Source organism: Rhinopithecus bieti, unplaced genomic scaffold, assembly GCF_001698545.2.
Source record: "Rhinopithecus bieti isolate Rb0 unplaced genomic scaffold, ASM169854v2 scaffold_12928, whole genome shotgun sequence".
In the NCBI taxonomy this organism is placed as follows: Eukaryota; Metazoa; Chordata; class Mammalia; order Primates; family Cercopithecidae; genus Rhinopithecus; species Rhinopithecus bieti.
Genome location: NW_016807614.1, coordinates 1,533,434 through 1,557,367, shown reverse-complemented (window position 1 = coordinate 1,557,367; position 23,934 = coordinate 1,533,434). Strand labels below are relative to the sequence as shown.

At 37.7% G+C, this 23,934-nt stretch overlaps 1 protein-coding gene and 1 pseudogene across 1 annotated transcript in view; one reads left to right on the top strand and one right to left on the bottom strand.

Moving 5' to 3' along the window:
- Positions 1-23,934, top strand: part of TANC2 (tetratricopeptide repeat, ankyrin repeat and coiled-coil containing 2) — a 483,987-nt gene that overhangs the window by 378,391 nt on the left and 81,662 nt on the right. Inside the window, exons 12-13 of the mRNA XM_017882923.1 lie at positions 9,707-9,938; positions 21,244-21,410. Coding sequence (XP_017738412.1) covers positions 9,707-9,938; positions 21,244-21,410 — 399 coding nt within the window. The remainder of the gene's footprint in view (positions 1-9,706; positions 9,939-21,243; positions 21,411-23,934) is intronic.
- On the bottom strand, positions 1,080-1,693 carry LOC108536238 (density-regulated protein pseudogene; annotated as a pseudogene).

Here is a 23,934-nt window from a genome sequence, read left to right as displayed (position 1 = left end):
TCGAGACCAGCCTGGTCAACATGGTGAAACCCCATCTCTACTAAAAATACAAAAATTAGCCGGGCATGATGGCACATGCCTGTAATCCCAGCTACATGGGAGGCTGAGGCAGGAGAATTGCTTAAACCCAGAAGATAGAGGTTGCAGTGAGCCAAGATGGCACCATTGTACTCCAGCCTGGGCAATGAGAATGAAATTCCATCCCAAAAGATAATGATGTATCTGGGGTGTGCCCCCACTTCACATTGCCAAATGTGTTTCCAAATATTCTTAGAAAATATGGTTTTTAAATACATGCATAATATTCTACCACGTGATGCATTATCACTTCTTTAACCATTTATTTCCCAATTGTTTATATTATTTGCAACTTTTTGATATTATAAATAACATTGTGATGAACACCTTCATTCATAAGTTTTATGCAAGACTGATTATTTCTTTAGAATGATGTCAAAGAAGTGACTTACTAGTACAAACAGTGCGAATGGTCTAAAGGCTTTTAGTATACTTTACCAAATAATTTCCAGAATAGCTTGAACAAATCCCACCAACAGTATGTTATTGTGCCCACAAAGTGTACTTGGTAACAGTGAAGCAAATTCAACCACAAATCTATTAGATTCTCATCCATCTCTAAACTGTCATGTCAAAGAAGCAAGATATTCTTATTACTGGTGAGGAAGCCAAATTCGAATTCTTTTAAAAATCTCTCAGCATTAGATCAGTATCACAAATGCCTTCCCCACAAAAAAAAAAAAAAAAAAAAAAATCTACTGGGGTTTTTCAAAAAAATTATGAAGAAGGGGTAAATGTCCGTAACAAAATAACCAAAATTTTTTATTTGACTGAATTCTATTTCATACATAAGCATGACAATCTCTCCTATTTATTTGACTTTGGCAATAAAAGACCAAACAGCCTTGTACAGAATAGTGAAAACGCCAAGAATGAAGCCTACAGTTTTACTGTAAGATAAGTGTGTGTGTGTATCTATTTATTAATATTTAAAAGACTTCTCTCCATTTGGCGGTATCAACTCTCAGATCTGGCCATTAAATACAGACATGTTTTCAAAACTACATATTTACTACTTCAAGATTTTCAATGCTGTCATCATCCATCTCTGGCTGTTTTTTCTGAATGGTATCAATTATGCCATCTGTAGAGTCTTCCTGAATAATTTCATCCTCCCCGTTACTGAGGTACCACAGGAGAATTTTTGAGCAGAAAAATCTTTGTGCTTCTTTAAGATCAATTTCAAAAGTTGCAAGGCCACACACTGTTTTTACATATTTCTTCTTTACTGTGGGAATTTTGGCTATAATAACCTTTTATATTACAGTCTCCTATTTTGGTTTTATTTGACCCCTTCCACCTCTCTTCTGTTTTTTCTTCTCTCCTTCCCCTGCTATTCCTTGACCCTTACTAATTCCAGCTTCTTGATTGGGTGAATTTTCTACAGTAAGTTTTTCAAATTCATTTGGAAAATCTTTCTCTCTAACTATTGTTTACATTTAGCAACATCAGGCATATATTCACAGTACCCTTTTGGTAATGAACAGACTCTGCAATAAAGGACTCAAAGTGAGTAATCAGCATCTAACTTGGCACTGTTCCTTGGGCCTCCTTTGCAATCAGCCCCACTGGATTCAGAAATGCCAGCAGCCATTTCACAAACCCAAGTGGTCACACAGGCCCCACTGCCTCTACTTCTACCACTATGGCCAGTTGAAGTGACACATACAATTTGTCTTCCCTGACCAGGGCCACCCGAGAGCAACGATAGATTCTTAGTGTAGACAAAATAGCCTTCTATGGGAAGCTGGTGCCATCTAGGACTTTTATAGCTAGAGAGAAGTCACTGCCTACCTTGAGAGCTTCAAAAGACAGGCTGACTCTCTCATTAGGGACTACTGTAGCTTGTGACTTTCAGTTAAAGCCAGTGTTCATTTAACATTCCAAAAATTCTAGGGCCCTTAAGATTGATGCTAAATCTGCTCTACCTGTTCTCTATAAATGAAGCAACAAAGCCTGGATGATAGCACATCTGTTTACAGCATGGTTTACTGAGTATTTTAAGGCTACTGTTGAGATCTACACAGAAGAAAAGATAACTTTCAAAATACTGCTGGTCAAGGACAATACATCTAGTCACCTAAGAGCTCTGACGGTGACGTACAAGGAGATTATTGTTGTCATGTCTGCTGACACAACATTCTTTAGCCCATGGATCCAGGAGTAAATTTGACCTTTAAGTCTTGTAATTTAAGAAATACATTTCATGAGGCTAGAACTCCCCTAGATAGTGATTGTTCTGATGGATCTGGGCAAAGTAAATTGAAAAGGATTTTCAAGATTTTCGTCTGGGAAAGATTCACCATTCTAGATGCCATTAAGAACATTTGTGATTCATAGGAGGTCAATATCAACATTACTAGGAGTTTGGAAGAAATTAATTTTAACCATCATGGATGACCTTGAGAGGTTCAAGACTTCAGTGGAGGAAGTAACTGCAGATATGGCAGAAATAGTAAGAGAATTAGAATTAAAAGTGGGGCCTGAAGATGTGACTAAATTGCTATAATCTCATGATAAAACTTGAATGGATGTGGGGGAAGAGTAAAGAAAATGGTTTCTTAAGATGGAGTCTATACTTGGTGAAGATGCTGTAAGCATTGTAAAAATGACAATAAAGGATTTAGAATGTTACATATACTTAATTGATAAAGTAGTGCCAGGGTTTGAGAGGATTGACTCCAGTTTTGAAAGAAGTTCTCCTATGGGTAAAATCCTATCAAAGAGTATCACATACTACAGAGAAATATTTCATGAAAGGAAGAGCCAATTAATGCAGCAAACTTTATTGTTGTCTTATTTTTAAGCAGTTGGCACAGTCACCCATCCTTCAGCAGTCACCACCCAAATCAGTCAGCAGCCATCAACATGGAGGCAAGACCCCCCACACAAGCAAAAAGAGGATTCACCGGAGGCTCATGTGATCATTAGCATTTTAACAATAAAGTATTTTAAATTAGGGTGTGTACATGTTTTTAGACATAATGCTATTGCACACTTAATAGATTATAGTGTAAACATAACTTTTATATGCACAGGGAAATCAAAAAAAATTGAGTGAATCACCTTATTGCTGCTCTGTTTGTTTTATTGTGGTGGCCTGGAACAAAATCAACAGTATCTCCAAGGTATGCCTTTATACATACTTGTATTTCTTAGCTCTGTTCAGTGAGAACCCAAAAGCAATGACACCTCAATAACAATAATCACAACTAGTGCCCAGATCTTTTTTCTTAATATTCTCCAAGAAAAAGAACAGGGGCTTTTTAGAGAAGTAGATGATCCCAGAGGCAGGGAAAATACAAAATAAGTCTAGAACATCTTTTGGTGCTAAAAAGCAAGAACTTACTCAAAAAAGGATAGAGGCTTCTTGAAAGAACACAGTAGTCAACCTGAAGGAGATCCTAGTGAATAAAGCTGGAACAAATTGAGCAACAAAATTGATATAGTACTGAATTATAACCAATAGGATAAAATAAGCCCATACTTATTAAATCAGTAATAAATAAATAAATGGGAGATAAGGGAGAACTCTTTCTTCCAATAGGATTCTAATTAATGTAGAAAGAAACAAAGAGGGGAATAGAAAATTACTATGAGGCAAACACCACAGGAATTACTGCTGCAGACAAGATCCACTGATAGATACTAAAATTAATGGGCAAAAGTTTAAGGAGAAACAGGATTTGCACAGCCTCAAACCTATCTCCCTTAAGATATTTATTAACGAGTTGATGGGTGCAGCACACCAACATGGCACAAATATACATATGTAACAAACCTGCACGTTATGCACATGTACCCTAGAACTTAAAGTATAATAAAAAAAAAAAAAAATAAATAAATAAATAAATAAAAAGATATTTATTAACTACGAAAGGAAAGATGACAGTAGAAGAACCTAGCAGAACCTTAACCAAGTGATCAAGGGCAGCATTACCAGTTGTGTGAGGCCATTCTTGAATTGCTGTAAAGAAATACCTGAGACTGGGTAATTTCTAAAGAAAAAAGATTTGATTGAATAGTCCTGCAAGCTGTATGAGCATGGCACTGGCATGCGCCCAGCTTCTGAGGAGGCCTTGGGGAGCTTTCATTCATGGTGGAAGGTGAGATGCTGGCAGGCACATCACATGGCCAGAGCAGGAGTTGGGTTGGGGAGGTGCTACACACTTTTAAATGACCAGATCTTGTGAGAACTCACTCACTGTGGTGAGGACAGCACCAAGCCTTGAGGGATCTGCCCCCATGACCCAAACACCTCCCTCCAGGCCTCATCTCCAACACTGGGAATTACATTTCAATCTGAGATTTGGGCAGGGACAAATATCCAAACTCTGTCACCAGTAAAAAACATGTCACTATCGTGAACCCTTTGATACAAGCCACAAAGAGGGATAAAACAGTTTTTCTGGTATTCTTGACAAAAACTCTCAGTTACGTCATGAGAAAACATCAGACAAGCCCAAATGGAGAGTCATTCAACAAAATAACTGATCAGTACCCTTCAAAAGTGTCAAGATGACCAGGCACGGTGGCTCATGCCTGTAATCCCAACACTTTGGGAGGCCGAGATGGGCAGATCACAAGGTCAGGAGTTCAAGACCAGCCTGGCCAACATAGTGAAACCCCGTGTGTACTAAAAACAAAGAAAAATAAGCCGGGCGTGGTGGTGTGCGCCTGTAATCCCAGCTACTCAGGAGGTTAAGATAGGAGAATCACGTGAACCTGGGAGGCGGAGGTTGCAGTGAGCCAAGATCGCACCATTGCACTCCAGCCTGGGCAATGGTGCAAGACTCTTTCTCAAAAAAAAAAAAAAAGTGTCAAGGAAATAGAAGACAGAGACTAAGGATCTCTTACAGACTCCAGAAGACAAAAGAGAAATAACTAAATACAGTATGGGGTCCTGGATAGAATCCAGGAACAGGAAAAGATGTAGTGGAAAAACTATAAAATTTGAATAATGTCTATAGGTAATAGTACTGCCAATGTTAATTTCCCGGTTTTAATAATTTTGCTATGGTTATGTAAGATGTTAATAATAAGGGAAGCTGGATGAGGGATAAATAGAAACTCTGTGTACTACTTTTGCAGCATTTCTGTAAGTCTAAAGTTAGTTCAAAGTAAAAAGTTAAAAAATAAATAAAAGTCCTACTGCCAAAAAAAAAAAAAAAAGTGGTAGAGCTCCAAGCTGGAAAATTACTGAGGCAGAACTCTAGCTTGGGATCTATTCTTAGCTTCTAGTCCCAGCATGAGGATTAGAGTCAAAATTGAGAGACTAAGAGAAAAGGAAGAGAGAGTTGTTATTTATGGTGAGCCACCACGTCCCAAAAATATTAAAAATCAAACTTTAGAGTTGGAAGGGTTTTGCTGATTAGGAAATCAATTGGGTGGTAGTGAGGAAGGAGATATTCACAGAAGGAGGGATGAAAAGGAACATGGAGAGTAAGCATGTGACAGCTGACCTGGGGAAGGGCAGTCACAATATTAGTTTAAGTGATACAAATGCCAGTCAGTATGGAAATTAGAATTGTATTTCCAAACAAATTTTAGATATTCAAAGCTGCCTTCTCTTTATGTGAGATTAGCTTAATTCTGTCACTGATCCTTCATTTGAAGTAGAAAATGGTCTATGGAGAGTGCAAGCCTGTGACTCAACGCAAGCGTGACATTTTTGCTGCCACTCAGTCCCTTTGATGAAGTTTATGACTAGTTTTATCATTTTTTATATACAGCATTAAATCAAGAGATCTTATACACAAGACTGTATTGACTTCTAGTCTTTTCTTTCTGTGTATAGACCACAGGCCTGCCCTTTTCTTTCTTCCCTCACAAGAGTAACCTAAAACTTGCTTGCTGTCTTCCTCCAAAGAAATAATGCAACTCTGCTCTTATCAGATATGCTGTGGATGAAATTATTTTAAGAAAAACTTTAGGAATTTAACAGAAGGAAAACTTGAAAAAATAAAGTAAGAAAGACATAGCTAAAAAATGAAATTTAAACAAGTTATTTTGAGAGACAAGAATTCGCCAAGGAGGAAGGTTTACCTGCTGATTTGTTATGGGTGGACTAATCCTGAACCATTCCCAAGGAGTTGTAATAATAGTGACTATGTATGATAACTTTCTCAAAGGTGTAGGGAGTGATCTAGTATCTCTTACCAAGTGCTGGTACTAATGAGAAACTGAAGGGAAAAAAATCTACATTTTCAGGCTTGTTTTCTATTTTTATACAGGGAAAATTATACATATATTAATAGAAAATTTGGAGGAAGTAACATGTTTTTGACAGATCGTGTGTACATATACCTGCTGGGTAACTACTTTAAAATGTCCAGTAAATAATCTGTTTTGAGCCACAGTACAAATCTAATGAAGATGTTGCCTGACTTCTGCAAATGGAACAATACCTTATATTTGGAATGCAAAGAAATAATCTAAAAATTAAAAGAGAGGCAGCCACAGAAGGTGCAACTTTATTTATTTATTTTAATATTCTCAGTTAAATTTTCTGCCTTATACCTTTGTGGATATCGTATTTTTTTACTATAATTCTAAGTAGTTATTCCTGGAGTCAAAATGTTACTAATTTTACAAGATTATCTTATACCAAAATCTTGAACTCTATTAATTCTAATAGCTTGCTTTTCTCTATATGGATAACTATATACTTTAATAATAAAAATTCTCTTTTCCATTTAAGTCTCTGCTCTTCCTATTTCTTTTCTTTTTCTTTATAGTGCTACCCAGAATCTCTTGTATTATATTGGATAGTAGCATCTTTGGCTTCTTTCCAATCTTTTTTTTAATCTTTATTCTTTTTTTTTTTTTTTAACTTTTATTTTAAGGTCAGAGGCACATTTGCAGGTTTGTTACATAGGTAAACTCGTATCACAGAGGTTTGTTATACAGAGTATTTCATCACCCAGACATTAAGCCTAGTACCCGTTAGTTATTTTTACTGATCCTCTCCTCCTCCCACTCTCCGCCCTCCAGTAGGCCTCAGTTTCTTGTTCCCCTCTATGTGTCCATGTGTTCTCATCTTTTAGCTCTCACTTTTAAGTGAGAACATGCAGTATTTGGTTTTCTGTTCTTGCATTAGTTTGCTAAACATAATGGCCTCCAGTTCCATCTGTGTTCCTGAGGAGGACAGGATCTCATTCTTTTTTACAGCTGCATAGTATACCATGGTGTATATGTACCACACTGGTTTTTGTTTGTTTGTGTTTTGTTTTGTTTTGTTTTGTTTTTTTGAGACAGAGTATTGCTTTATCCCCCAGGCTGGCGTGCAGTGGTGCGATCTCGGCTCGCTGTAAGCTCTGCCTCCCAGGTTCACGCCATTCTCCTGCCTCAGCCTCCCAAGTAGCTGGGACTACAGGCACCCGCCACCATGCCCGGCTATTTTTTTTTTTATTTTTTTAGTAGAGACGGGGTTTCACCGTGTTAGCCAGGATGGTCTCAATCTCCTGACATCGTGATCCGCCCTTCTCGGCCTCCCAAAGTGCTGGGATTACAGGCCTGAGCCACCGCGCCCGGCCTGTACCACATTGTTTTTATCCAGTCTACCATTGATGAGCATTGAGGTTGATTCCATGTCTTTGCTGTTGTAAATAGGGCTGCAATGAACATACGTGTCTTATGATAGAACGATTTTATTTCTTTGGATTTATACCCAGTAATGGAATTGCTAAGTTGAATGGTAGTTCTGTTTTTAGGTCTTTGAGGAATCACTACACTTTTGAACAGTGATTGAACTAATTTACACTCCCACCAACAGTGTATAAGCGTTCCTTTTTCTCCACAACCTCGCCGGTACAGAAGGCGCAACTTCAGCATTGTCTTTTATTAGATGAAACATTCAGCCAAGAGCACAGATGGTTTTTTTTTTTAATAAAATCAGTAAAATAATCCTTTTTCTAAATATCACCATTTTTATCTTTAAAATGGTATCTTCTTACTTTAGGATGTTGCAGCTGATTTTCTCAGCTGTACTTAGCCTCAACATGTGGAATCAATTGAAGTGAAATATGATGAAAGTTTATATTGATGTAGAGGTTTGCTGTTTGCTTTTTATCAAGTGGAAATTTGTACCCATGTAGACGTAACCACTGGCATTCACTGTTGATTGAAAGGACAGATCAATTGCTGACAGTTTTTCTCTTTAGGTTCCTTACATTGTGTTTAAGATAGGTAAAATAATCACCAATCTATCTGAAGAAAAGAGTGGAGATTTTTAAAATACAACCTCTGATTTCCATTTTCCATATTGTGCTCAGACTTCACTGCTTCACTCACAAGCAATTCCTATCTTCAGCTTTGTATATGTAGTAATATTTCCTGTGTTGTTTGGGGGTTTTTTATGTTTAATGAGAAGGATTTCAGGTGTTAAAAAAATGTTGACATTTCCAACATGTGTTAAAAGAACTAGGATGACCATACCAGTAGATGAGGAGTCTTTTCAAAGCAGAGCTCTTTAGTAGATGACTGGGAGATGCCTGATGAGTTAGAGATGGTGTTCTCTAAGAGATTCCTAAAGAGCTGGAATTCCAGTAGTATGTCTATGAATGCCCCTAGGACAGATTTCAGTTGCTGGTATGTAGGCACAAGGCTAGTAACTGAAAAAGACAGTATACAGATCCTTAAGAATGGTGGTGGTGAGGAGGATGAAGACGGTAATGGCAACATCAGCTGACATTGCTATGATTTACTAGGTGCTGAGCACCATGCTGAGTGCTTTCTCTACGTTCAAGCTGAATCTCCCCTTCCAGTTTTGTATTTTCTACACAATCCAATCCCTTTTCTGGGTAGTAATGAGCCAGAAAAGTGGTCCAGATTAAAATCACCCTTTGTACTTGCCTTGGAGGCAAAGAGAACAGCCAGAAGACATGGGGTGATAGCTGTGCAGATTGTAACAAACAAAAAACAGATCCTGGAACTCCAGGTCCTAGCCAGTCAGGCCAGACCCTGGATGGTATTAATGCTTATAAATTGTCTGTGTTCTTTGATTTTAAGACCTACGTCTAACAAAAATCTCACTCCTTTCCTTCTTCCTTTTATCCAATTCTGATACTCTTTTTCTGTCTCTGCCTGGGTGCTCAGAAAACATTTAATGCTAATTTTAAAATCTGAATTACTTTATTTTATAAGACTTAGTTTATAACACACCTGTAATCCAAAATTGATAGAAGTATATGTGTTTGTTGAGACTAACATGATTTTCTTGGATTATTTTATTCCTAATGCTTTGTTTAAAGATTAGACTCTTTCCTATACTGCTCCATGCTGAATAAATGTTAGTGATATCAATGTAAGTCTTTATTTTCGGGCTTGCTTCCTGTTTCTTATAATCCAGAAGAAAGCTCCATTTTTATTTATAAATTTTATTCTGGGTTATATCATATGCATACAATAGAAGTAATGTATCAAATTTCTGATCTTACATAAATCAGACATTTTCTGAATCAGCAGCTTTTATGTTTACTTGGAAAAGTTGAGGAATGTAGAGACAAAAAAGTATTATGTAATACTGAGATATTAAGTGATTTCTAGTGTAATCACTCAGTAGCTGATGATCATAGCTGCTGCTTTTACTACTGATAAACCTGTTTGCATTCTCATCTTTCTTTTGTAGGTGGTTGCCTATCACTATTGTCAAGCAGATAATGCCTACACTTGCTTGGTGCCGGAATTTGTCCACAATGTTGCTGCCTTGCTCTGCCGCTCACCTCAGCTGACAGCCTATCGGGAGCAGCTTCTTCGGGAGCCTCACCTGCAGAGCATGCTGAGCCTTCGGTCCTGTGTTCAAGACCCCATGGCGTCCTTCCGGAGGGGAGTCCTGGAGCCGCTAGAGAATCTCCATAAAGGTACAGATAAGGCCCAGAGGAAGGGAAAGATAGAGGTTTAGAGCCCAAGGTCACCCAGGTCATACTATAAAAATGATTAATTTTATCACATTGCCAAAACTAAATGTTCCATAGCTGGATACACTTAACAGACAAGGGATTTTACTTGCAAAAAAAAATCCAGCAGTAACTACTATCTCTTTTCTTTATAAAAATTCTCAGCCGGGCATGGTGGCTCATACCTGTAATCCCAGCACTTTGGGAGGCCAAGGCAGGTGGATCACAAGGTCAGGAGATCGAGACCATCCTGACTAACACAGTGAAACCCCGTCTCTACTAAAATAAAAAAAAAAAAAAAAAAATTAGTCGGGCATGCAGGCAGGCGCCTGTAGTCCCAGCTACTCGGGAGGCTGAGGCAGGAGGATGGCACGAACCCGCGAGGCAGAGCTTGAAGTGAGCAAAGATCACACCACTGCACTCCAGCCTGGGCAACTGAGCAAGACTGTCTCAGAAAAAGAAAAAAAAAAATTCTCATTCTTATTTCCGAATAGAATGCCTTTTCCTCGTGAAGATAGTAGAGCTTTCAGTCCTTTCTGTGAAGTTTAAATAAGTCAGTAAATTTGTGGCTCCAATGCAGTGTTATAAAGTTCTATGGTTAGAAATCTCCCCTGTAATATGTAATATTAATAAAAAATGTAATATTAATAAAAAACTTATTTTATTACCCCATCAGTTCATGTGAAGTGGAATGGCATCCATGGTTGCACAATTCTGTGTATAAACCAGAAATCATGTAATTGTACACTTTAAAGGTTACTTAAGGGGCATAAGGGTATTTTATGGTGCTTAAACTGTCATAGAAGAGCTTTTTTTTTTTAAGTGAAAAAAATTAAATGGGATCCATTTCCCACTCATGCTCATGCCTTTCCTCCCTTTTTTGTCTGCAATTCTAGTGTTAGCAGTGGCCTAAGTGCAACCATTTCCTTGAAAATGGTGCATGCCTTCTTAAGTCTTCCTGCCCCATACCCTTAACAAAGTTTTGTTAGTGCCAGAAGCCAGAGAAAAGGATGTGGGTATGCATACAATTCCTGAGCAATCCTGTTTATTCCTGAGAGACGTAGACACCTTTCTCAAGGGCTTTGGAGGTACTAATAAGGAAAGATGGTTTGTAATTTCTCCTGGCCATCATCTTTAGTTATTTCAGCTTCCATGCTGGTTACTTGGATATCAGAATTTCTCTCTCTCCTCAACTCTGATGAGCTCTGTCACTACGTTTGCTACCTGTTACCTTTTTAAACCTTGCCATTTCTCCACAAGTATTTTTAAGCCTATTTCCTGGACATTCAGTCAATCTCTAAAACCTGTTAATTCTGCCTTCATGATGTTTCTCACACCCACTTGGCTCAGTTGTTTCTAGCATCATTATCACAAGAAATGTTCTACTGCCCATAACGTCATATCGATAATTACCTCATCCTGGTCTTTCCTGGCTCTCTAGTTTAGTGCTTTTTCCACATTATAACACACTTACAATATACTAAAACTTTGTATAGCATACTGGAATAAAAATTTATAACTCCTCATTGCTGTACATGACTGGCCCTGAGGAGACAGCTCTGCCAAGCCTCAGATGTCCTGAGGGCTGAATTTTAAGTACACTTCTAAACCATTCATGGCACACCTGGTGGGGAAGTTCTTCCCCAGTCTCTCCAGTCTTCTAGATTTTATGTATTTCTTCCAGATAAAGTTTTATAAAGCACTTCTCTGATCACATAATTCCCCAATTCATAATCCACTGATTGCCTATTGCCTTCCAAATTAACTTTCAGTTCCTTGTTCTGACATTCAAGATGCTTGATGGCCAGCATCCAACCTACTTTTCAGCTTTATTATTCACTTATCCTTAGGAACCCTGTGTTTATGTGTAAAGTAAAATATTCACTAGTCCTCAAATACTTCCCTAGATTTTCCCACCTGCATATATTTACTCATTATTTTCTTTCTTGATATACCTTCTTCTCACATCTCTGCCTATCAGAATTCCACCCATCTATCAAGGACCAGCTTAAATGCTACCTCATTCATGAAATACCTACTGATCTACCTGCCCCCTCCAGTCAGAAATGATGTCCTTCCAAATGACATTAGATCTTTTTTCAAAATATACATATGTATTTATGGTGTATAACACATAATGTATAACAAGAATTTTACATTTTATTATTAACATTTATTAAATATTTACCATATGCCAGATACACTTTGCAGTTTATAAGAATTACTTTTGTACTTATTCCTCTGAGTAAATTGTATGTTATTGAAATTAGGAACTTTTGAAAATTCAACTTTTATCCTTCATAGTGGTTACCTCACCTTGAACATAGTAGGCATTTTAGGAAATACGTTTTGAACAGATAAATGAATATAGAAACTGCTCACATGTAGGAGCACCTTGAAAGAAGCACAGTGATACAAGGATCTACACCTTACAGCCAATTCAAGAAGACTATCCAAATGCTTGCAGTCAGCTCTAGATTCTCAACCATAATTCTTTTTTTTTTTTTTTTTTTTCTTTTTTTTTTTTTTTTGAGACGGAGTTTCGCTCTGTCGCCCAGGCTGGAGTGCAGTGCCCGGATCTCAGCTCACCTGCCAAGCTCCGCCTCCCGGTTTACGCCAGTTCCCCTGCCTCAGCTACCGAGTACTGGGACTACAGGTGCGCCACCTCGCCCAAGCTAGTTTTTTGTATTTTTGTCAGAGATGGGTTTCACAGTGTAGCCCAGGATGGTCTCGATCTCCTTGACCTCGTGATCCGCCCGTCTCAGCCTCCCAAAGTGCTGGGATTACAGGCTTGAGCCACCGTGCCCGGCCCATATTTTTTATAATTTTGCTACAAGATATATCTGCTTCTCATTTAGGTGTCCATAACCAGCTTTAGCCATCTCTATTGATAAATACTGTTCTAAGTGAATTTAATTACTTCATTTTATGTCCATGTTTTTAACTCACCCTTAAATCACCATTATGAGCAATAGCTGGAAACACAATTTTCCAGCTGGAAATGCTGAAACTTACTAGAGTGACCAAAAGAAGTCGGGAAATAAAGAAGAAATTTTTTTTAGAGATAGAACAAGCAAAATGGTAGATATATAAGCAATAATATCAACAATTACATTACATGTAAATGGACTAAACACTTATGCTAAAAGGTAAAAACTGTCAGACTGGATAAAAAGCAAGACTCAACCATATGCAGTTTTTTAAATATAAAGACACAGATTGAAAGTAAAAGGATAGAGACTATATATATAAACATGGGGCATAAGAAAGCTGGAGTGACTATAGTAATCTCAGACAGAGTAGCCTTCAAGACGAGAAGTATTTCTAAAGAGGCATTTAATAAACATAAAAGGGCCAATTCATCAGGAACATGTATTCGATGTATACACCTAATAACAGAGGTTCAAAATTCGTGAGTCAAAAATAGACCAAATTAAAGAGATAAATAGCTATAAGTCCCAACTACTCTGGAGACTGAGGCAGAACAATGTAATTAATGACTACCTAGTTATTTAATGTTTAGTGTGTTTTTATCCCACTAAACTATAAAAACTGCATAACCATTGAAGACATAGCAGCTAGTGTGGTAACTGGAACATAAAAGGAATTTAAGCTAGGCTTGGTGGCTCATGCCTGTAATCCCAATGCTTTGGGAGGCCAAGGCAGGAGGATCACTTGAGCCTAGGATTCAAGACCAGCCTGGGCAACACAGCAAGTACCCATCTCAGCAACAACACCAGCAGGCATGGTGGTGCACAGTTGTAGTCCCAGCTGCTCAGGAGGCTGAGGCAGGAGGATCACTTGAGCCCAGGAGGTCAAGGCTGCAGTGAACCAAGATCATGCCACTGCACTCCAGCTTGGGTAACAGAGTGAGACCTGGTCTCAAAAAGAAAGAAAAAAGTTAAATCAGTGTAATTCATCATATTAACAGAATAAAGGAGAACATCCACATAATCATTTCAATGAATGTACAAAAGCCTTTGACAAAATACTACATCGGGGTCCCCAACCCCTGGGTCATGGATAGATATAGATCCATGGCCTGTTAGGAACCAGGCCACACAGCAGGAGGTAAGTGATGGGTACCGCCTGAGCTCTGCCTTCTGTCAGATCAGCTGCAGCATTAGATTCTTGTAGGAGCACGAACCCTATTGTGAACTATGCATGCAAGGGATCTAGGTTGCACACTTCATCTGAGGCCTGATAATCTGAGGTGAAACAGTTTCATCCCTAAACCATCCTCTCCACCCTCCACCCCAGAAAAATGCTCTTCCATGAAACCGGTCCCTCCGAACTACACCAATTAGTGATAAAAACTGCACAAACTAGGAGGAGAAGGAAGTTTAGTCTGATAAAGGGCAACTTCAAAATACATGTAGTGAAATGTTGAATGCTTTTTCCCCTAAGGTCAAGAGCAAGACAAGAGTGTTCCTTCACTCCCACCACTTACATTCATCATTCCACTGGTGGTCCAGGCTAGTACAATAAGAAAATAAACAAGCATGCAAATAGTATAAAGATTGGAAAGGAAGAAGTAAAACTGTCTTTATTTGCAGACAACATAATTGTTTACCTTAGAAAACTCTAAGGAATCTACCCAGAAAAAAGAAATCTGACTAGAACTAGTAAGCACAAAGCTTTAGGCTATAAAGTCAATATACAGATATTTCTATACTAACAACAAAATACTGAAAATGAAATTTTAAAACTACGTGACAGTTTTAAAACATGGCTACAAATTCTTTGACATTACTTCCACTAATAGTTCAACCTGGGTCCCCTCCCTTCGTAAGAGGGCAGGCTTGCAACTGCTTCAATGAACAGGATACTACAAAGTGATGCTATGTGACAGCTGAGAGAGGTCGCAAATAGCCATGCAGCTTCCATCTTGTTCACCAAAGCACTTGCTTTGGGAGGCATGTATTACCATGTATGGAGCCTGACTACCCTGAGTTCACCGTGCTGCAAAGCACAAACCACAGGGAGAGTCTAGTTGACTGTCCCGGTGCTCATTCCTGCCCTGCCACCAAACATACACATGAATAAGCCTCCAAATGATTCCAGCTTCCAACCCTCAGCCCCAGACATTCAGGTAACCGCTTGCTATTTGATATAGCATCAAATAAGTAGAATAAATACGATTTTCAGTAGCACCAAAAAATATATAATACTTAAAAATAAATGTACAAAAGACGTGTAAGACATAGTGAAAGCACAGCAAAAATATTGCAGAGTGAAATTAAAGAACTTAGTAAGTGGAAGAGATATGCCATATATGTGGATTGGAAGATGCCAGTTTTTTCCTTAAACTATTCTATAAACATAATCCCAGCTGGTTGCAGTGGCCCATGCCTGTAATCCCAGCACTTTGGGAGGCCGAGGCAGGTGGATCACCTGAGGTTGGGAGTTCGAGACCAGCCTGACCAACATGGAGAAACCCTGTCTCTACTAAAAATACAAGATTTAGCCAGGCGTGGTGGCACATGCCTGTAATCCCAGCTACTCAGGGGGCTGAGGCAGGAGAATCGCTTGAACCCAGGAGGTGGAGGTTGCATTGAGCCAAGATTGCACCATTGCACTCCAGCCTGGGCAACAAGAGCGAAACTCCATCCCCCCCCCACAAAAAAGAAAAAAAGAAAACATAATCCCAGCAGAATTTTTCTGTAAAAATGGACAACTTTTAGAAATGCAAAGTACCAAAAATAGCCAAAACATTCTGGAAGAAGAAAGTTGGAAAATAGGATCTGGTTTCAAAACTTGCAGAATTACAGATTACTATAATAGTCATGACAGTGATATGCTAGTAAATGTTTAACAACCAGCTCAGGGATGGCGGGCTGATTTGATGCTTAAACATTTAGCAATCAGCTCTCATGAGCCAGCCTGAGTCAGGTCCAAAATTCCACAGGCAGTATTGTATTCATGCAAGGATAGAAAATAGATCAATAGAACAGAATAGAGAATCCAGAAATAGATCCACATATGCAGTCAATTGATCTTCTCTAAGGTGCCAAGACAATTAGAGAATTCTTGTCATCAGATGGTACTGGAAGAGCTAGATAAATGTTTGGTGGGGGGAAATGAATCTCAATCCTTACTTCACACTATACACCAAAATTAATATGAGATGAATCACAAACCTAAATAGAAAAGTTGTATCTCTAAAGCTAATAGAGAAAACATAATATCTTCACACACTTGAAGTAAAGATTTCTTTAGGACATAAAGTATCACTAATCATATAAAAATGATGACAAATTAGACTTCATCAAACTTAAAAATATTTGCTCAACAAAAAATACCACTAACAAAAAGGAAAAGCAAGTCACCAAAGGGGAGGAAATATTCACTGTTTCTGTGTGTGAGACACAAAGCACTTGTATGTATCATACATGTAGAATGCAAACAATTCAGTTTTTACATGGACAAGCGATTTAAGACACTTTACAAAAGAAGATACATCAGCAGCCTACAAGCACATGAAAAAGTGGTTAACATGAGTAATCAGGGAGATGCAAATTAAAATTACAATGAGAATACCACTTCACACCCATTAGAATGGTTAAAATTAAAAAGCATGAACATCCAATGCTGGTAAGGATGAAAAACAAGTGGAACTCTCATACATTGCTGGTGGAACTATAAAATAGTGCTGCTACTTTGGAAAACTGTTTATCGGTTTCTTTTTTTTTTTTTGAGATAAGGTCTCTCACTCTGTTGCCCAAGTTGGAATGCTGTGGCATGATCACAGCTCACTGCAGCCTTGACCCCCTCGGCTCAAGCAATTCTCCCACCTCAGCCTTCTGAGTAACCAGGGGTACAGGCACGTACCACCACACGTGGCTAATTTTTTTTTTTTAAGAGATGGGAGTCTTGCCATGTTGCCCAGGCTGGTCTCATACTCCTGGGCCCAAGCAGTTTCCCCACCTCACCCTCTCAAAGTGCTGGGATTATAGGCATGAGCCACCTCACCCACCCAGCCAACAGTTGCTTATAAAGTTAAATGTACATCTCCTTTATGACCAGACAACTCTATTCCTACGTATTTACCCAAGAGAAATGAAAACATATGTCTGCAAAACACTTGTACAAGAATGTTTCTAGCAGCTTTATTCATAGTCGTCAAAAACTGGAAACAGCCCGAATGTCCATCAACAGAATAGATAAATTATAGTATATTCATTCAATTGAATACTTCTTAGTATTAAAAAGGAACAAAATAATAGTACACTCAATGTAGAAGAGTCTCAGAAACATGTTAAGCAAAAGAAGCAAGTGTCTGCAGTGATAGAAATCAGAACAGCGGTTTCCTACTGTGGACTGACTGGAGGGGAACCTAACAGAAATTTCCGGAGTGATAGAAATGTTCTGTATTTTGATCACAGTGTTGCTTACATGAGTACATATAGCTGTCAAAACTTATCAAAGTGTATAGGTTAAGATCTTTGTAATTCACTATATATAAATTTTATTGCAGTAATTTTAAAAATAGAGTTATTTTTTAAAGGTAGTTGGAGTTTTTTCAATGGAAAACACTTTCAATTTAGAGTTAGAAGCTAGATTTCAAATTATGTATTTTCTTTGAAAATGAGTCAATATTTTCACAGTACTTTAAAGTTCCACAAGTACAGTGATTAAAATACATACACACACGCACACCCACATGCTCATGTGAAACAAATGAAAAAGTTTTGAAGTTTCTCAGTACACTTTTGCTTTAGCTGCCAATATGAAATGAAAGGAGACACAAATTGTTTTGTTTTGTTTTGTTTTGTTTTGTTTTGTTTTGTTTTGTTTTGTTGGGACAGGGTCTCACTCTTGTCACCCAGGCTGGAGTACAGTGACAAAATTATAGCTCACAGCAGCCTTGACCTCTTGAGCCCAAGCGATCCTCCTGCCTGAGTAACTAGGACTACAGAAGCGCACCATCATAGTTGGCTAATTATTTTCTATTTTTTGTAAAGATAGTGTCTCACGATGTTGCCCAGGCTGATCTGGAACTCCTGGACTCAAGCCATCCTCCCACCTCAGCCTCCCAAAGTGTTGGGATTACAGATGTGAGCCACCAGCCTCAGCTGAGACACTAATTTGTTACCACACTGAAGGAAAGATAACTCAGATATTATGTAAAGCTTTTCAGAACAAAGATATTGTCTAATATGAGTCTTCTTTTTCACTTTCAACAATTCCTATATATATACCAGTAAAAGAATCTCGTGCGCCAGATTCAGTTCTGACTTCAGTACTAGCTACTGTCTCTTCTCTTGCAGTCTCTGTAATTCTTATTTCTCTCAGGCACCTAGGTAGAGTCTTACAGTGAAACTACTAAGGAAGAAAGTTCACATATTTGTTAGGAACACATGTAAGTGGAGGCAGTGGGGAATCCCTGGTGAATGTGTATTTACAAGGGTTTAAAAATAAGGATTTTAAAGGGCTTGGGAAACCTTTTTAGTGGCTTGTCACCTAGAGTAGTGGCTCCTAAGCACCAGTCCATTTAAAGTTTTAGTTAGTCCATGACAGAATACGAAAATAGGAACAACTCAGAATTTGTATGGATGTAGATATAATGTAGTTTTCCATATGTATGTATGTAAAGATTAGATAATGTCCCTCCTAATTTTTTAATGTTAAAATCCTTTTTATTCTATGAAATAGTGGTGATCATGGATGGTAATTATATTTTACATGTTCTTACATGGCAGAATATGAAGCAGCAATCCTTTGTTAGTCGCCAATTTATTTTTTTTTTTTTGTAGATTTTTTTAAGCTACTTATTTAAAGTAGTACTCTAAATATCTACAGAAATTTGAATGAGAACATACTGAAGCATTCTTGTAGGCTGGTTGCATTTGAAAGTCAAAATCTAAAGACCATTAGTATCTCACCTCTTAAATTTATAATTGAGAAACCTTATCATTTAGCAAAGGAAAATGAATTATTTTAGGAACAGTTCTCATTGTTTTACAGTATTAGTAGCATTAGGAAATTATTTGCATTTATTGTTCTGAATCCTAAAAATTATGATATCCTTAGATAAATATGCCCTCCTTACTTTCTAAATGATGAAATTTTTTTGACACCTACATTAGTAGGTTACTTAGTAGTACAAGTCATTAGTAGGTGACTTGTAAGTAATTCCTTCGAAACAGGGGAAATCTCAAAAAAAAATAATAACCAGAATTTAGAAGAATAAAATTAACTTTATTAAGGGGAAGGCAAGTACCCCTTTTAAAAGAAAAAATGATATATTATCTGCTTTACTCATGGGCTTAATCTACTAAGAATTTATGCAAATGAAAATAATTTTAGTAGCAAATGAATTATTCATTCATTAAAATGTGTGGACCATAATTTAGTATACATTACTGATCTTCATGCTTGAGAATGTGTTTGCAATGATTTCCCAAAGAAAATCTCAACAAATGCATTATCATCAGCTGATTTCTCTACTGGAAGATCATGACTTTCTTATGAAGGAACCTGGTTGAAGTTATTAAAGGAGATGTAATTGAAGGGCAGGGACAATGGTGTGCTGGTAAATTTTTAACAGCCACCTGGGAGAGGAGGGCTGATTTGTAATATTTGCCAATTTTTATTATGTAAATATTCCCACCATAGACAATTCCAAGCTACCAGCTGTTTAACAATCAGAGCTTGAAAATATTGCAGTGGGCTCTCCTGAACCAGTACAGGGATAGATAGCTCCAGCACAGTGAGTGATACTAGCTGATGGTGCTTAGCTAGGCAGAATGCAAGTAGAAAATTCCTCTATGGAAATTAAAGGCACAGTTAAGCTTAAGGGAGCCAGAGCCTTCAAAATCAAGAACATAACACCCCCCCAGTTGTTTGAGTAAATCCCAGTTAGTTCCAAGCAACTCCTCTTTCTTCCTTAATACTTTGCACTCCCTGAAGGAATTTCATGTTTTCTTAGTGCTTCATCATCCAGAATACCATTCCATTAGTAGCGATTGTTAATAGAGCTGGAATCCTTAGTTCATGTCACTCCCTAAAAACTTGACAGATGAAAGTAATTGTTAAAACTCTTCATAATTTGAGAACTGACTTACAGTATTTTGGATATTGAAATTAAATCTCTTTTACAAAGTTTATGCTTTAGGAGAAAAATAATAAGGGCTTATTAATCATTGCAAAAGATCTGTATAGTTTCAAATATGGAAACAAAATAGCATGTTCAGTTTCAATTGATCTTGACTTTCAAAGGCAGGAAGAGCCAATTTTGTACACAAGTCTATAGACATTTTCTTCTGTCCTCAGCTTCATCTTCTTTTTGCTCCTCAGATAAAACCTGTTTCTCACTCCAGGTATCTGATGACTGCTTGCCCTCTTCCCTCTGCTTTCCCCCTTTCAGAGCCTGTGAGATCCTACTAACCAATAACTTTTACTTGTTGTTCACAATTCACTTAGACTAAAATGTTCTTTCAATGTGGAAATGTTTGAATCTCTTGACTGTTCAACCAAGAAACAATAAGCATTTAGCTAGTGCAAAAGCCTGAAATCTTACCAAGCTGCTTTGTCAGCCTAGCCTTAAACTGATTTTGTCAGTGCAGGATCATGTGGAGTACAAGAGAGAACTGGACACAAACATAGCTGATGCTTGTCTTTACCACTTGACTCCTCCACCTTTTGGAAGATCACGCAAGGGACTGGTCTCATTGCGGCTGTGTTAAATATAGTCTAGGAAGCTGCTAGGGTGTTGGGATCTAGCCTACCTGGTTCAGCTCTATTGCCTGGGATTCCTTTCCTCTGTTACTCTGTCTCTTCCCACTACACATTTACGTTCACATGCAGTCCTATATGCTGCTTTAGGCTTTACAGAAACCTTTTGGGGACATTCCCAAAAGAACATATGATACTGTTCTCTTTAATGCTATCAGATAGAAAAAAAAAAAAACAGAACACATTTTACTCAGCTTTTTCATGTGTAAGAGAAAAATGACTTCCCATGTGCAAATTTTCTTAACTCCAATATTCAGGCTGCCTTACAATTTATTAATATGGAGATTTCTGAAAATAATGATATATATACTCGTATGTGACAAAAGCCTTCACACCTGATTAAAAGTGAAATGAATTTATGAAGTGAATTTTTTCCATGCCTATAGAATAAATTATGTACCCTGAGCATTCACTAAACACATGACAAGCCTTTTCTAATATTTTGTTCCAAAGAAATATGTGATCAAAGATCCAATAAGAACTCATTTATCCGCTTGGTAATTATTAAGTAATTTGTTTCTTTCTATCTCAGAGAGAAAAATCCCAGATGAAGATTTCATCATTTTAATTGATGGATTAAATGAAGCAGAATTTCACAAACCGGATTATGGGGATACAATTGTATCGTTTCTGAGTAAAATGATCGGAAAGTTTCCTTCTTGGCTCAAACTAATTGTAACAGTTAGGACCAGTTTACAGGTATGTGTTTGTTTGCTTTTAAACTGTAAATGATTCCTCTTGGAAAGAACTTAGACTGAAAGAGTTCTAGGTCCTAGCTTCCTAAACCTCTACTATGTCCTAGAGCATTAGGAAGAATAATTCCCAAAGAATTAGTCTAATATTTTGAGAGATATGATCTAGAAAGAACATTCTTTGTACATTACTCTCAGATTCCCATTCCTATTGCTCTGGATGAGGTTTGATAAAATGTTCCTCAAAATAGCATGAAAAGAAAATCAATTTTTCTAGACTGTTCTGAGGACAGCGGTGTAAAGATGATCTCTAACACTTGAACTTTCATTTAACATTTTTTAATCATTTAATGCTATGCAAAATTCAGTTCAGTCTACACCCTAGAATCAGATCTTCTGGTTCCTCCCTCTGCTTCTACTTAAACAACTCTTCTATAGCATGAATATGGACTTTCTTCTATATCTGTCCTCCTCTAACAAAAATTGGCAATATTGGGGCTTTAGATTAAATTTACTACAAATGAGAGATAAGTTTTGTTTTTTCTAATTACTTTCCCTGCTCACTCACTGGTCACTTAATGACCTGGAAGAGGGACCAGGAATGTGAGACTGAGCCTGTAAAAATATATGGGCTAAAGATAAATGACTCTACTTTCCCCAGCATTCTCATTGTAGCTGAGTTGGTGTCCCATTCTTTACATATTCACACTTGGTTTGGAACAGTGTTTCTCATTCTTTTTATAAAAATTATTTCCTTCTCTGATGAATATTAAAATCTCAAACATTATATACTCATCTCACTATCTGGATGCAGCCCCCATGTCATAAGCGCTAAGGTACAGAAAGTAGACTGTACATTTAAGTCCCTCCTTTCCCCCTCTGCCAGGCACTTAGCATTATTTCTATATATTGACCAATTAGCATTACTGTCTTCTATGATGAGAAACTATATTTCTAATCCTGGCCACCACCTTACAGATATTTATTATTAATCTCAAAGTAATTTGAGCTAAAGGATATGGATAAATCAATATAAATCCATCTTTACAACTGAAAATTATAAAACCTATCATTATTAGTAGCTTTATGGTTAAAAATGAAAAATGAACGAAAGAAACCTCCAGGAATGTAATCTCTGACTGCTTTACCAAATGGATGCTTTGGAGATGTTATCCTCATACATATTCTCACATAATATCATGTGCAGTCTCAAGAGAAATTGTGTTTCTGGGTAGAGTAGGTGACTTTAATTTTTCACCTGTGCCAACAGAAAAAGTACTTCAGCTAAGAATTTTAAAATTATTTCTTTTATGATAGTGAAAGAACTTATAGGTTTTAGAAAATGAACATTTATATTTTATCATCATTATTTCCACAAACATTTCTTAAATACTGAAGAATATTTCAGGGACTATTCTAAGGGCTGGAGATTGAAAATGAACAAGACAGGCAATATTCCCATCCTCCTAAAGCTTATATTTTAGTAAGGAACAAAAAAAAAAAAAAAAATGAGCAAAAAATTAAACGTATACTAAAACTACAGGTAGTGTTAAGTGCTATGAAGAAAAACAAAATAGGATGGAGGGATAACTTGGTAATACTTGTTTTAGATAGCATATATAGGAAAGGCCTCTCCTTTAAAAGTGATGGGATCTGATCTGCCTTTTTTAAAGATTTCTGTCAACTGGCTGTCTACATAATAAAATGTAAGGGATAAAGAGTCGAAGCAGAAGTATAGGTAAAAGGTAATGGTGGCTTAGACTAGAGTGGTAATGATGGGGCCCATGTGAAATGGTCATATTTCGATGGACTGTATTTTGAAGGAGAGTCAAAGGACTTGATGATGGGCTGAATGTGGGTGTCAGCAAGAGAGACGACTCAAGAATGAATCCTGGGCCGGGCGCGGTGGCTCACGCCTGTAATCCCAGCACTTTGGGAGGCCGAGGCAGGCGGATCACAAGGTCAGGAGATCGAGACCACAGTGAAACCCCGTCTCTACTAAAATACAAAAAATTAGCCGGGCACGGTGGCGGGCGCCTGTAGTCCCAGCTACTGAGGAGGCTGAGGCAGGAGAATGGCGTGAACCCAGGAGACGGAGCTTGCAGTGAGCTGAGATCCAGCCACTGCACTCCAGCCTGGGCGACAGAGTGAGACTCTGTCTCAAAAAAAAAAAAAGAATGAATCCTTGGTATGTTGTGAGCAAATGGGTGAATGATGATTTGAGGACAATAGAAAGATCACAGATACCTTCTAGACTTTGGTGGTAGGGTCAGTGGTAATGCCATTTATTGACATGGGGTGAGTTTTGTGGCGGAAGACAAAATTAAGAAATTCTGATTTGGTCACATTGTCTATGAAATACCCAAACGTAAATGTTGAGTAGACAGATACAAGATGGGACTCAGGAGAGATAACTAAGCTAGAAACATAAAGTTAGGCATGTGCCACATATAGATGATATTTAGCACCACGGGACTAAAGAATCTATTGATGGGAGTGAGAATGGCTAGAGAAGAGAAAAGAACAGAGCC